We start from the raw sequence: 16,029 nt of genomic DNA, 5'->3' as shown, positions 1-16,029 counted from the left end.
CCTTAGTTTTTGTCCCTCACCAAAAATAACATTAAAATACTCTAAGGACCAAAATTTTGTCCAACCATTAATGTTGCTCTCATAAAATGGACTCCTTAACTGTATCCAACGGTTCTGCTTCCAATCAATGGCACTTCTTACATTCACACGTGTGTCGCTAAATCCACTGTCACCACCAGCATCGTTATTGCACCACGTGTCGCCTTCCCTCCGCCGGAACAAATCGCCGGGAACGCTCCCGTCGCAGTTTCCTCCACCTCCGCGTCACGTCTCACCTCGGCGTGTGGAGGTCTCCTCGCAACTGCGACTCCCTCTGATATCTCCCACCGATCACTGGGGTCAATGGGCGGCTCTCTTCGCCGCCGGCGCCTTCGGTGTCTGGTAAAATCATCTCAACTGTTTGTGACTTCCCAGTTATTGTCTTTTAGGGCTTTATCGATTACTGATTCGGTTTCTGAGGTTTTACCGAACTTCTCGAAGGTCGGAGAAGACGAAGATGGGGAGTATGGTGAGTGGTGCGTTGACCAGCACCTTGCTTGGGCTCGCCGCGAGCAACTTAGGGATCTTACCGTTCGAGACGCCGTCGTATTCGTTCTTCATGGAGTTCCTCTTGCCGCATACGATTCCGTTGCTGTTGTTTAGAGCTGATCTCCGTCGTATTATCCGATCCACTGGGTCACTCCTCCTCGCTTTCTTAATTGGGTCTGGTAAGATGATTTCATCTTTCATATGTAGAAAAGGTCATGACTTTGGATTAGCTTAGGTGTTTGAGAAAACAGAGAGGTGTGTAAAGGTTGCTCCTTTATGAAGCTAGATTGTCATTGAGTGTTTGAGAAAACAGAGCGTTGTGTAAAGGTTGCTCCTTTATGAATCTACATTGTGATTTGAGTGTTTGAGAAACAGATTTTTGTGTAAAGGTTGCTCCTTTATGAAGCTACATTGTGATTGAGTGTTTAAGAAACAGAGTGTTGTGTAAAGGTTGGTCCTTGATGAAGCTACATTGTGATTGAGTGTTTTGAGAAACAGAGTGTTGTTCATTTATGAAGCTGCATTGTCTATTATGATGGTGTGATTAGTGGGGTTTTTAATATGTAGTTGGTGCGTGGCAGTGGCGACGGTTGTGGGGACTGTGGTGGCTTTCATGCTTGTACCGATGAGATCACTCGGTCCGGATAATTGGAAAATAGCAGCTGCTCTTATGGGTAGCTACATTGGTGGATGTAAGTTTTCTTGAGCCTCCTCCTCATTTTGCTTCTTTTAGCTTGTTAACACATCTTGGTACCCAATGTTGAAGGTTATATAGCTTTATTGTTGGTTCTTATTTTTTTTCTCTCTGCAGCCCTTAACTTTGTTGCGATATCAGAGGCTCTGCGCATTTCTCCATCTGTTGTAGCGGCAGGGGTGGCTGTGGATAATGTCATTTGTGCTTTACACTTTATGGTGTTGTTTGCGTTAGCCTCAAAGATACCACCTGAGACCACCTCAGCATCTTCCCCTGGTAAAGTTCGTCTAAGTTGTACTAATTACTAAGTAGAGCTACTTCGTTTGAGCTACTTTACCACCTGAGACCACCTCAGCATCTTTCCTCATTCTTGCAGATGCCGGCATGACTAAGGATGACAAAGCTGAGGACAAGAACAGAGTGGTTTCAACTTCAATTGCATTATCAGTTTCTTTCCTCATATGTAAAGCTGCTATTTCGATGACAGAGCTATTGAAGATCCAAAGAGGCATGCTTCCTGCTGTTACAGCCATCACAGTCCTCTTGGCTACTTCTTTCCCTGATTTCTTCAATTCTCTAGCACCTTCTGCTGAAACCTTCTCTCTTGTTCTCATGCAGGTACTTCCTTTTATTACACACTCTATCCATTATAAACCATTTTTCATTTCTGAATCTTTTATTTTTTTTTTCAGGTATTTTTCACGATTCTAGGAGCTACAGGGAGTGTATGGAATGTGATCAACACTGCCCCAAGTATCTTCCTCTTTGCTGTAATTCAAGTAATGGTTCATCTTGCAATGACTTTGCTTCTGGGGAAGCTGTTCTGTCTCGACATGAAGCTACTGCTTCTTGCGTCAAACGCTAACATAGGAGGTCCAACCACTGCTTGTGCCATGGCGACCGCTAAAGGATGGACCTCTCTTGTCGTCCCAGGGATTCTCTCGGGCGTTTTTGGGGTCTCCATAGCAACTTTTCTAGGCATTGGATGTGGAGTTTTGGTCCTCAAAAGATTGTAGATCTTTGAACAGGTTTAAGATTGGTGTAGAGGATTCTGAAGCCACAGACTTTGTAAATCGTAACTGTTATTGTCTTTTTAGTTTTGAATTTTTTTCCCCAAAACTAACTAGTGTTCTCATACCAAAAAAAGTACACGTTTCAGGTGTGTTTTTTTGGGCATTTATCTCATAAATAACAATAACCATTTATCTCATAATCCAAACTTACTTAAAATCAGAACATTTTATTTTGAGTTTTTTTTTTCAAATTTCCCAGCTGAGTTATAAAAAAAAAACCAACTCATGCAAATAATTATTCGAACACAAATGGATTAACCAACATAAATACAAATAAAAATAGAAATAGAAATGGAAATGGATGTACTACCAGCATAACAACAGCCACACATACAACGGAAATACAAATGGCATATATGTTGAGAGCGACACGTTTTAAGTGTCTAGAAATTTATTTGGCCATCATTTTATTACGCCATAGATATATAGGAACAATCACACAGATGTTTTTAAATGGGTATATCTTCGATGAACAAGGAAACAATGTGCTGTTTCAGGAACTCAGGGTGGGTGTAACAGTCTTGGTACCGATAGAATACATCGATGACACGGGATAGGTTAAAGATTCGCATCAAAAGAGGGAACGGGCATGAATGAGGCCTCGTTAGCTCTTGGTTCATGTCCTTCCACGCATCGGAAAGAAGGGTTTCTATTCCTTTCACTGCTCGTTCCTTGGAAACACCAAATTGCTTCATATAGCAGTCAATACCCGTTGCCACGTGCTCCCTTTTTTGTTCAAACTGCAAACCATAATCTATTTGTCAAATGTTTTCAATTAATAAACATGTATATACAGTTAGGACTTTATAAACTCTTTGATTCTGGAATTGATTTAAATATATGTATACTAGAAAAAGTCACATTTTTTTGTTAAGAGAACTACTACTTTTCAGATTTTTTTTTAAAACTACTTTTATCAGGATAGCGATATTTTTTAAAGAGAAAATAAATATTTGGTCTTGAGATTAGTAAATTTATCATTCACATAATTAATATGTAACCTTAAGCATGTATTTGCTTCGATTGTTTCGCTTCATTTGTTTTCTTATATATATATATATATATATATATATATATATATATATATATATATATATGTGTGTGTTAATTCACGTTTGTTTAACAAAATTTGTTATAAGAAAATATTAGTTGTTCACCTCGTAGCTAGAAATGTCATCTGTGAATCGACTGATTATCTCGGAAGCTACCCTAATTTTAGGGTTTGAGCTTAACCATTCAAAAGCATCAAGATTTGCGACATCTCCCATTCCCGCGAATGTCATTGCAAACAAGGGATAGTAACCGGAAGACAATATCGCATTCTCTTTATACTCGTCAAATGTAGCAGTGTAATTTTCTTTCAACCACTTTGCCTCTTTCATATATCCATTCGCCGTTGTCTTCAACTGATTGTAAATAATTTATTAGATTTATAAACAAGAAAATCTGGTATGAATTTATCATTTAAACCAAAATCATGAATTTGAACATTTAATAAACCAATATATATATATATATATATACTTCTTGCGGTCTTAACTGATTTCTTAAGATGGAAGCCACAGCCTGACCTTCCTTCGTTCTCAAGTTCCTCTTCAAGTTTGTCATAGAAATCTACCATGATACGGTACACGTACTTCATGCTCTCAGGTATCGTGTTAGGCGGAGCGGGAAGCCACCTATTAAAGCCATCCATATCATATAAGTCATAGCCATATATGAAAATTAAAGATCTATAGTACATGGTTTGTATTTTTAATATTTTTTGCAAATGGAGTACTTTTCCATTGCATCTGTGAAAATCTCAAGCTCCTTCATTGTGCCATACGCATCATACGTATCATCAAGAATTGTGAATATGATTAGTGCAATAGCTGTTCTAACTCGTGCTTGAGAATATTGGGGCTCGAAATATGCGCCAAATGACCACAAGTACGCCTCTGCTATTCGATGTCTTGTGTACGTTACTTTAGATTTGATTTTCATTTTTTCGTACCACCTGAAATGTAATGGGAAAAAGAAAAAGAGATGATCAACTTCATGCTACACATACTTTTACATGCGTTGAGCCGCTCATATAGTTACCTTGTTACGCAAGCAAGCTCTGTGCGGTGCAACCTTTGGAGCATAAGAGCAACATTATCGCGTCGTCCTTGCTGCGTCCTTAAGGGGGGGAGGGACCACTGATCATCAAAACCGAGGGGGACCAAGGAAAAAAGTCCTTATATAAGGAACGTCCTTAATAGTCTTTGATGTGTCGTCCTTACTGTGTGTCATGCTTCCTCTGCTTTTTTAGTTGTAAGGACTCAAAATGGTCCCGCCCGATAACGTTGCTCTAATAAAATCTATCTTTGCAAACTCAAGTAAAACTGCGTCACGCTTCTCTTCTGCCTCGTAGTATGATATATATATCTCCTCGTTTCTATCCTTGAGTGCCTTTGTGGTAAGGATGCCTTAATTAGAGCATTGTTGATGCGTACGGCCAGGTGATAGGGGATAGATTGAAAAGAGATTTCTTTTAAATGACAGCTTGAAAAAGCGAGAGCTTCGTCCATAATATATTCTCCATGAGTGTTCCATTGTGAAGCTTCATACAAGCTTAATATACCGGTTGCATCTGCCACTAAGTCTCCTTTAAACTTCCCATCCCCGCCCTTGAACTTCTCAAACACATCTTGAGAGTATAAATTTTAGTTGGGTTAAATGAAAATAATCCAAAGTTTTCAGTGTATTTCATTTATATATTTTACTTGAAAATAGTATAAAATTTAAATAATTACCAGCAGAAAGCTTGAACCCAAATTGCCTGAAAACTTGGAAAAGCAACCCAACAGTGTATAAATCGCATTCATCATGTCGTATCAAAGGATTAAAATCAGGGCTATCAAATAAATTTCCCAATTGCTCTATGATGTCTATCTCAAAGTGATAGGAGACACCAAGGCGACATAGAGCGTCGATGAACTTGATGTTCTCTATGGGATTCACTTTTGAGACCATAAACGATTCCTTGACAGCCTCCTTCAGAGTAATATGCTTTTCTTTTAACGAATCAGTACTCCCCTGTATGGAAGTGGAAGAATATGAACGCATGAGTGAATCAACTCACAATAGACTGAGGATGCCAATGCATGTTATAAATGTAATGCTTGAATTTGAAAGATATGAGAGAATATACTTACAAGCTCAGACTTTGAGAAATGAGTTAAGAGATCTTCCCAATGTTTGCTGAAAAATCAGCTAGCGGACGGTGGACTACACTCCCCATGCTCATGTTTACGTTAGCAATCACTTGTGGTTCAGAATGCTTTACCAAAACGAGTGAGCTCTTTACATATATAATGGTTAACATATTTTACACTTCTAATTGTATAACTATATATTATCAAAAAATAGCTAAACATAATACAAATTTAAAATTTTGTTAAAATATTCTCGTTAATCTAATATAACTTACAACCATTAAAAGAAGGCATTTTTGTTCACCATTTAAGCATGATTAAATCTTCCACCATGGAAACGAAAAGCCATTTTTGGCTTTTAGGATAGTCGACAACAATAACTAGTGGTCCGTTTAATGAATTAGTTAACGTACGTAGGAATTCCATGATAGATATTAGATATCGCTAGTTGACAAAATGGCATTTTTCGCTCCATACGTTTAACATGTGAATCTGGTTAGAAGTTGCCCCACTAATTTCGACCGGGACATAGCAGCAGGGACGGATCTAAAAACATTTTAAGTTGGGGGCACAACACTAAGAGAAACATAAAAAAACAATTATTGGGGACACTTCTACTATTTTTCCACTAAATTATAAAAAAGTTAAACAAATTAATCCAAATACTTGAAAAAAAATTTAGAAACAGTAGGGGGCACGTGACCCCGTACCGCATAACGTCCGTCCGCCCCTGCATAGCAGCAAATTATGTTTCCTTAATTGTTGAGAATAATCTTAAAAAAAAAAAAAGAATATTCTAAAAACACTCTTCATATTTTTTGGCTAGACGGTAGAGATGTAATCAGAATAGGGATGAGCAAATCTCTTCGATTTATAAAAAAACCTTCGATCTTTACATTTGTAATCAGAATCCAGCCCGACAAGTCCGACGTTGAGCAAATTAACCCCATCGATTTATGGATCCAGGCCGAAACGAGAACATGAGTTAGAGAGTTATCCTTTAGTTGGTCTATCTAAAAAATTAGTCTAAGGAGGGTGTATTCAACCGATAGTTTTCAGGTGATTTGTATTAAAATGACAAATTCACTGTTATTCAAACATGAATTTTAAAAAACTCATTTAAATCCACTGTTATTGAACTTGGCATTTCGTAAAGTGCTTTAAAATCCACTGTTATTAAAAATATTTTAAGTTGTGGAGATTTAAAGTTTTGAGGTGATTTTAGGGTGTTGGATGGAGTTTCTTAGTTAAAAAAAAATAAAACTCAAATCTCATTGTTTTAGGTGATATTCAAGAGTACTTTAACAAAAATCACCTAGGAAGATGTATTCAATTAATATTTGATGTGATTTGGTTTTAATAGAGTTTTAGATGATTTTAATAAGTTGCAGAGATTTAGGTGATTTTTGTTAAAGTACTCTAGAATATCACCTAAAACAATGGGATTTGAGTTTTAATTTTTTTAACTAAGAAACTCCATCCAAACACCCTAAAATCACCTCAAAACTTTAAAAACTCCACAACTTAAAATATTTTTAATAACAATGGATTTTAGAGTACTTTACGAAATGCTAAGTTCAATAACAGTGGATTTTAAATGAGTTTTTAAAATTCATGTTTGAATAACAGTGAATTTGTCATTTTAATAAAAATCACCTGAAACTATCGGTTGAATACATCCCCCCTAAATCTCTGTAACTTAACTCTATTAAAAACCAAATCACATCAAATGTTAAATTGAATACATCTCCTAAGATTATGAATAAATGTAGTTTGATTTGATAAATAACTTTTCAGAAAGTTTGCGTTCTGAAAATGAAGTGGGTAAGAATCTCTCTCACGCCTGCATAAATTTAGAGCCATGGCTTCTCCAGATGGAGCTAGAAGACTAAACTGTGACGGAAAGGTTGTTTGACAGGAAATCAAACCCGATCGAGATCTTTGCATAGTTTTCATCATTAATGATTATTTAATATTTAAACTATATATTAAAAATTCAAATATATAAATTTTGATTATTTAATATTTCAACTATATATTAAAAATTTATTCATATTTTAAATTTTAATTTTTAATTATTTGGGATGTGATGACAAAAAAAATTATTTGGGATGTATAAAAATTGAATTATATTTTGATAATTAATAATAATAAAAATTAAAAATAAATGAAAAGATAATTAATTCTTAACCACTCTGTTCTTGGCCTCAGCTTTGTCATTCTTACTCATGTCAGACATCTGTCAGAGGACCACTTATAGTTTGAGGAGGAAGTGATTCTGATTATATTAGAATGTAACAGCAACCAGAAATTTACAAAAACACACAAACTAGTCAACTGTAAATTAATTTACGAATTAATCAGAAGTCTTTTCGATGGAAAAGAATTCTAGAGAAATCTTCTTTCCGAAACAGATCTGCAAAAAACAAAATAAAAATTCTTGTGAGATTCATGTTTAGTTTCTCCAAGCACACGTAACTTTTTAATGAAAGTTTTCACTCGTTCTTGACAAATAATCATGTGCTTAAATAACTCCAATAAGCTTATAAATTTTGAATAAAAAGTTAGGGTTTTGGGATGAAATGAGAGAGAAAGAAAAAAAGAAATAAATTGTGGGTATAAAATATGTATGTAAAAATGTACCTTTCAATTTTTAAATGCATTTAGAACTTGATGTTTTTTATTATTAATGGTAGTTGGTATATTGATGATGATCGTAATTGTGCAAATAAATGATGAAGACGAGGATATAGGTTAACAACAATTTCCAAAAAAATAAGTAAAAGTGATGTTACTTTTGTTAAATAGTAAAAAAAATTAAGATGAATAAGGTAAATGAAAAATTAAAAAGTGAATTTACTTTTATGTTTGACTATAAAATTTAAATCATGTTTGAAACATAAATTTAAACCATATTTGAAAGCAGCCTTTTGTTCTTTTCGAATATGTTCATCAAGAATGTTTTTCCTAGTAAAATGTTCTATAAAGGTTGAAATTGATATATTATAGAGTCAATTGGCTTGAAACCCAAAAATAATGATCAAATTAACAAACTATCCATGATGGAACAAGTTTGGTGACTATCAACCAAAGTGCCATGAGATGAGATTTAGGGTATTGAGTTAATCAGGAGATAAGTTGTGTGTGGAGCAATTTCTCTATATATATCACTACAGCGAAGAAAGAACTTGCATGCATATAGCTCCAAAAGTTTGCCAAGCCAATGGTGCTCTAGATACAGATTAGAAGGGTGCTTCACAATTTAGGCATGCGCCAATTCTCTACCATGTACGAAACTTTGTTATTTGTGGTTGTTATGATGTCATTTTACTGTATTGTTCAGTGTTCTTATTATTCCACAGATGAATAACCATTTTCTCCATGTGAATCTCAGGGGAAACAAAGAATATTCGGTGTTCTTATTATTCCACAGATGAATAACCATTTTCTCCATGTGAATCTCAGAGGAAACAAAGAATATTCGAGAGTTGAAGTTTTTTGTTAAGCACTAGTGGACAATGACCACTTAGAAGTTTTATTTGATTCAAGCTTATAAAAAACAATTTGCATTACAAAGCAAAGAATAAATAGAGAGAAATTGTTAAAAATACTATAAGTTAGTTAACACTTTTCAAAAACATTAGCAATAAAAAAGTTAATAACCTTTGGATTTAGTTTTTTATTGATTATTGTTTACGATTTGTTATTAAGGGTTGAGATTGATTTTATAAATGTTCTATAAATATTTTTTTAAAATTAGCTTATTGTTGCTCTATCACAAATTTATAGTATTTATAAAAATAGTCATTCATTAATACTAAATTTGAAAAGTGATATCAAACTCGTTCGTGGTAGAATTGAAATTTTGCCAAGAATAAAACCATAGTTAGTAGTAGTACATAACAAAGTTTTGACCCAGAAAAAGCAATATAACGAAGTATTATTTGCAGCATTTAATCCATTATTTAGAAGAAGCAAAATTGAAAAAGGCAGTCTTGTGATTAAACTTGAGACATGGCAGTAGACCAAAGATAATTTAATGAAAAATAGGGCCGAAACTAAATTATAAAATCAAAAGCTGGAAGCCAATGTTTCTTCAACTTCCGGACAATGTGTATAATGCTTTATATTACTGATTGCACACAGTAATATGAATAGCAAAATTTATAATGATTTGTTTATTATAACATGCAATATATATATATATATATATATATATATATATATATATATATATATATATATATTATATTGCAAACTCATATTCATATTTAGAGAAATCTGGACTTTTGAATTTATATTAAATGCACTTATTCTAAAGGTTAGAAGTGGGTGAGTATACTTTTGAAAAATAAGAAAGAGATGGAAGTTGGCTTTCAGAAAATAAATTTAGTATTTTGATATGTTCTTTTATAAGAGGAATTTAACATATATATGCATGAAGTATATATAACATTTTAAGTTATCAACATAATTAATATAAATAAAATTAAAAATATAAACTTGAAATACATATCCAAAATAGATAATTTGATAAGTTCCTATTTTCTTATACTTTTCTGTAACTTGTAGTTTGAGAAAACAAAACTCATGAGCATCGGCTTTTCTACATTGACAACTACAACAATCTAAACCATTTATCAGGTACATTGCTCAACCAGATCTTCTTCAAGTTTATTTATTTTATTTTATTTTGTAACTTAAAATTTGAAGCCAGGTTTAGGGTTTCTTCAAGTTCATTTTATTTTTGAGAAGTATCCCTTCTATTTTATTCTTTTCGAATGTCCATCACATATGGTTTTTTCCAACAAAATGGTGTACAAATTGAATGTTGAAATTGATATATCATATCATTACAACGAAGGAAGAACTTATTCACATATAGATCCAAAAGCTTACCAAGGCAATGGTGCTCTACATAGATACAGAATCAGACGAGTGCTTCACAATTTAAGCATGCGTCAATTATCTACCATGTACCAAACTTTGTTTTTGTGGTTGTTGTTTTAAAAATATATCGAAAATATTCTTAGCACATGTTGTTCTTTAACTGCACACTGTTACTACTAACTGTTATTCATGGTTAAAATTCATTTTATACTCTTCAAGACTTGTAAGTTTCAATAAATGCACGTTCCTGATATCCTTTCTGACGAGATCGTCACTTCTATTTCCCGACAGCGGGACATCATTTTCTTGAGGGCTTGCAAATTACTAAAACCAAAAAAAAAATATTAGGAGTTGTGAGTTCTGCCATGTTACTTTTGATTATTAATATAAATAATTCCCGTAAAAAAAAATCATGAGGCAAGTTTAACTCTATCCTCTTGTAAAGCTACCGATGCTCGTCTCTGTCTTCCTAGACAAGTTCAACTCTACGTTACAATGGAAACGGAAGCGGGTACGTGGAAGCGGAAACGTATGGAAGCGCAGAAGCGAAATTTTTAAAAAATTAGGAAGCGGGTATGTGTTGGAAGCGTGTATATATATATATATATATTAAAATATAAGAAATTTTATATAATTTAGAACTAAAAATCATATTATTTAAATTTAAAATAAAGCATTTATTAATTTATAATAATTTTGAAATGATTTCATATTAAAACTATAAAAATACACATAAATTAAGTTTAAATAAATTATGATATTAATTATTTTAAAAATTTCATAAATTTGTTGACATAATATATTTGAATATGTGCTATATCTTTAATAAAAAATTCAATGCATAGAGATAATTTATAGTATTAGTTTTTAATATTTGTATATTTCTACTCTTTTTAATTCATTACTATTAAAATTTGGATTTTATATAAACTAAAAACTATAATTTTATATTTTTATGAATTATGACAATGGATTTTAAAATAAAATGGAAGTGTGATTCCAAAACGGAATCGTAAACTTCCAACGTGTTTTTAAAAAGAATATTTTGGAAACGTTTTAGAATCGAGATTCTGTAAGCTTCCACAAGATTCCGATTCCGGTTCTGAAGCGGGAATCGGACAACTCTATCCTCTTTAGTGGGCCTAAATGGGCCACTGAACCTGGTCCGTAAGCCTTGAAATCAATATAATTAAATCAGGATCCTTTTTTTGGATTTACCCTTACTTTTCCTTGGAATATTACTTTTCATGCCATTATAGATTTGCCTAATATTTAAAAGCTCATTAAGGGTAAAATGAGAAATGAAAAAAAGACCAACTAAACTACCTATATATCTAACGATTTAGAAAATTTTACCAACCAATATAAAACATTTTACATAATTGGTTTTATTTTTCATTTATTTACTCTGTTTTTTTTCCATAATTATAGGAAACCAATTCTTTAATAATTGTTTTTTAAAAAAAAACTGTTCCTACTTTCACTCCGATCATTATATATTCCTCCATCATCTCAAATTATTAATTATATATGTTATATTTCTACGTGCTTGAGTCATAACTAAAAAACCATATACTATAATAACAACCAACTAGGTATAAGGTTTGAAAAAGTTACGTGTAAATTAAAAAACAAATGGCATAAGATGACATAACTAAAGTGTGTCTTTCCATTTACATTGGTTCAAAATTTACAAAACCTATTTTTAATTACATGACAAATTATTATATATCATAATAACGTTATTTCATTATATACCACGAAAATTTAATGAAAACATATAATTTTATATATTTAATTACTATTTGTTTATTAAACAAAATTGTAAAAATATTTTGTTATTTGTAAAAAAGTTAATAACTTTTTAGGAATAAATTACAAAAGTAATGTGTAAAATGGCTATGGTACAAAGTGTTTAATCATGCAACATCAAAAATTTAATACAATTATCAAAACATCTTATTAATATTTTTTTAAAAAATATATTTTACCCAAATATGATTACAAAGAAAAACATAAATATACAAATTAAATTTCTAAATAAAATATGTAAAACAAAAAATATATCCGTCCTTTAAAAAGGTGAGTCAGAACTTCCTAATTAGAATACAAACATATTATAATACTATAACTAAAAATGAAAAAGGTTAATAACTAAAACTTACGAATTAGTTCAACTGATAGCCGGATTACGGGTTTTAACGGGTTTTCGTGAGTTTTATTGGATGAATAAATAATGATTTTTCTTAAAATTCAAATCAGATTATATACCGAATCACTGAGCTTATCGGTTCAACTGCTGGTACAGATCGGGTTTCAAAATACTGGGTACAAATTTATAATTATGTAACATCACAAATTCAATACAACTATCAAAACTTTTACTAATATTTTTTTAAAATATACACAAATAATATACAGATATGATTACAAAGAAAAATACAAATATAATTACAAAAAATACAAATATAACATTAAATTTCTTTAAAGAAAATTAAAACAAAAAATATATCCGCCCTTTGAAAGGGCGGGTCAGTATCTAGTATATTATAAATTCTATAAATGGACTCCTAACTGTATCCGACGGCATTTTTTTCTTTTGTCGACCAAGTTAATTTATAAAGCCCAAATGGGCACGCACAACAGATATAAAACAGGCCCATTCTCTACCGTTTACAACTTGATATTTATGTAAGCCAAGTATATCGGAACCCAATCTATTGATTACGGATTCAAAAAGAAAGTACCACATTGTTCTGACCTGGATCAGCTTCTTCACGCATGCATCAGTACACGTTGTGCCACGTATCAGCGGCTATTAGCTAACAGTTTTACCAATTACTAAACAGAGCTACTTGATCCTGCTCAGGAAGCTGGCCACTCAAGCACTGGTCTTTCACATTTGGAAACAACGTAATAACCTGATTCACAACAATGCTACACTGCCATCATCTACTGTGTTCAGGAGTATTGACAGGGAGATGAGGAACATTATTTCTGCAAAAAATTCCAGGAAACATTTTGACTCCCTCATGGTTCTATGGATTCGATAACTGCTTAAGCCAATGCTGTCCAATTCTTTGGATGTTTTTGATTCATCTTGTTTTTAATCTTTTTTGCCAAGATGTGTCAAACAATAGATCTTGCTTGTGTGGGAAGACGACGTATTTTCACACCAGAACTTCCATATAGTAATAAATGTACACAATCTTTCCACCTCGTCTTAATTGCACACAATTCAAATATATAAACGTATTACTCCCTAATCAAAAGATCGAAACTCGTTTCCACACAACCGAAGATTTGAGCTGGTTTTAATGGTTTAAGGCAATATTAAACCAGTTGGTATCAATTGGTTTCAGAATTGAATTGAAATCTCGATCCAAACCAATATCCATATACCAAACCCGACCCAGTCCCCTATTAATCATTTTAAAATCCCCAAAAGAATACATGAAGAACCCTAAGATCAAGTTTAAAATTTTGATTGTTTTAAGTCTCCACAGATCGGAATTGGTGTGCCTGGGTCATCAAATACCACATCCAGAGCTTCTAATGGATCATCTAACCCACTGTAAATCGTGAAAAATGAGTTAAAATGTGGAATATAAGGTCTGTAAATCGCAGAGAAGGTTGAAGATAAAGGCAAAATCGTCATTGTAAATTCCTTAAATTAAAAAAAAACATGTTTCCGCTGGATCGAACTCGTGACCCGCCATATTTTACTCTAAAGCATTAACCACCAGCCTACGCACCTTCATTTTAAGACAACAAAGTAAATATATATAACTACTACCCTACGTCTCTGTTAATAAACTTCATCTTCTCTACTGCTTTTCTGCGAATATATATATCTCTGCAGATAGTATATTGTATATCCGCCATTTTCTCTTTTTGAGTTTAGTTTTCTCTCTCAAACTTTACTTTCTCTTTTGATCTGTGAAACTGGAACACATAATTTTGTGATCTTAACCTAGATTTCTATCTGGGTTAATAGATTTTCGGATCTGGATTATTATTTTTTAAAATTATTTGGTTAAGAAACATAATCAGATCCTAATCAGGTACTCCATTGGTTTCAAGTCGGTTAAATAATATCTCTGGTTAAATAAATTGGTTTCATATTGTAATTGGTTAAGTTTTAAAACAAAAAAAATACCAAACCAAATTTAAACCGTTATTTGTTGGTTTTAGTTCATCTTTTAAACTTTGCGTGGAAACGGGATTCGATCTTTTTGACTAGGGAGTAATAGGTTTATATATTTGAATTGTGTGTAATTAGGACGAGATTGAAAGATTGTGTACATTTATTACTATATGGAAGTTCCGGTGTGGAAATACGTCGTCTTCCCTGCTTGTGTAAAATCTTTCTTCATATATATGATATTTACAATTTAGCAAAAAAAAAAAGCTACTTGGTTTGAGCTCCTACAAAATAGACCTACTTCAATACTTTTATAGTTTTTTACATTATTGAATCATTGTCAATTTCTGGTTGCGGTTACATTCAAATATAAGCAGAAACACTTCCTACTCAAATTCTATGTGGTCCTCTGACAGATGTTGACATGACTAAGGATAACAAAGCTGAGGCCAAGAACAAAGCTATTGAGGATCCAAGGAGGCATGATTCCTGCTGTTACAGCCATCACCGTCGTCTTGGCTACTTCTTTCCCTGGTTTCTTCAACTCTCTAGCACCTTCTGCTGAAACCATCTCTCTCCTTCTCATGCAGGTATTTCCTTTTATTAGACTCTAATCCATTACAAACCATCTTTCATCTCTGAATCTTTGTATTTGTTCAGGTATTTTTTCACGATTCTAGGAGCTACAGGGAGTGTATGGAATGTAATCAACACTGCCACAAGCATCTTCCTCTTTGCTGTAATTCAAGTAATGGCTCATCTTGCAATGACTTTGATTCTGGGGAAGCTGTTCTGTATCGACATGAAACTACTGCTTCTTGCATCAAACGCTAACATAGGAGGTCCAACCACTGCTTGCGCCATGGCGACCGCTAAAGGATGGACCTCTCTTGTCGTCCCAGGGATTCTTTCGGGCGTTTTTGGAGTCTCCATAGCAACTTTTCTCGGCATTGGATGTGGAGTTTTGGTCCTCAAAAGACTGTAGATCTTTGAACAGGTTTAAGATTGGTGTAACGGACATCATGCATAGAGGATTCTGAAGCCACAGAACTTTGTTAATCGTAACTGTTATTGTCTTTTTAGTTTTGAATTTTTATTCTGAAGCCACAGGACTTTGTAAATCGTAGCTGTTATTGTCTTTTTTAGTTTTGAAAAATTTTCCCTAAAACTAGAGTTGTTCTCATACGAAACAGTACACGTTTCAGTTTGTTTTTGGGCATACAAGAACACCAACGGAGAAAGCACTCATCTCATAAATAACAATAACCATTTATCTCATAATCCAAATTACTTAAAATCAGAACATTTTAATGTTATTTTTGCCTCAATATGATCATTTGACTTCAAAAATTACCTTTTTCGTAATTTCCCCGCTGAGTTATAAAAAAAAAAGAAAAGAAATCAACTCATGCAAATAATTATTCAAACACAAATGGATTAACCAACATAAATACAAGTAAAATAGAAATAGAAATGGATGTACTACCAGCATTACAACCACACATGGCATATTATAAA

The 16,029-nt window shown here is 32.9% G+C and overlaps 2 protein-coding genes across 2 annotated transcripts; one reads left to right on the top strand and one right to left on the bottom strand.

Annotated features, from left to right (window-relative positions):
- The first annotated feature begins 100 nt into the window (after positions 1 to 100).
- Positions 101 to 2,422, top strand: LOC108832467 (uncharacterized). Its single transcript, XM_018605949.2, has 6 exons — positions 101 to 381; positions 481 to 707; positions 1,110 to 1,220; positions 1,340 to 1,498; positions 1,599 to 1,840; positions 1,915 to 2,422. The coding sequence occupies exons 1-6, from the start codon at positions 128 to 130 to the stop codon at positions 2,236 to 2,238; spliced, it is 1,317 nt and encodes a 438-aa protein (XP_018461451.1). The 5' UTR covers positions 101 to 127; the 3' UTR covers positions 2,239 to 2,422.
- Positions 2,423 to 2,563: 141 nt separating this feature from the next.
- LOC108832468 (alpha-humulene/(-)-(E)-beta-caryophyllene synthase) lies at positions 2,564 to 5,837 on the bottom strand. The gene is given in 10 exon segments (XM_057008522.1): positions 2,564 to 3,035; positions 3,453 to 3,701; positions 3,836 to 3,974; positions 4,076 to 4,294; positions 4,381 to 4,428; positions 4,637 to 4,704; positions 4,707 to 4,969; positions 5,076 to 5,358; positions 5,478 to 5,518; positions 5,521 to 5,837. Coding segments are annotated over 10 exon segments (1,728 nt in total). The 5' UTR covers positions 5,648 to 5,837; the 3' UTR covers positions 2,564 to 2,744.
- Positions 5,838 to 16,029: the final 10,192 nt, after the last annotated feature.

This window comes from Raphanus sativus, chromosome 4, assembly GCF_000801105.2.
Source record: "Raphanus sativus cultivar WK10039 chromosome 4, ASM80110v3, whole genome shotgun sequence".
In the NCBI taxonomy this organism is placed as follows: domain Eukaryota; kingdom Viridiplantae; phylum Streptophyta; class Magnoliopsida; order Brassicales; family Brassicaceae; genus Raphanus; species Raphanus sativus.
The sequence above is the reverse complement of the archived record's forward strand: the minus strand, read 5'-3'. Positions and strand labels throughout refer to the sequence as shown.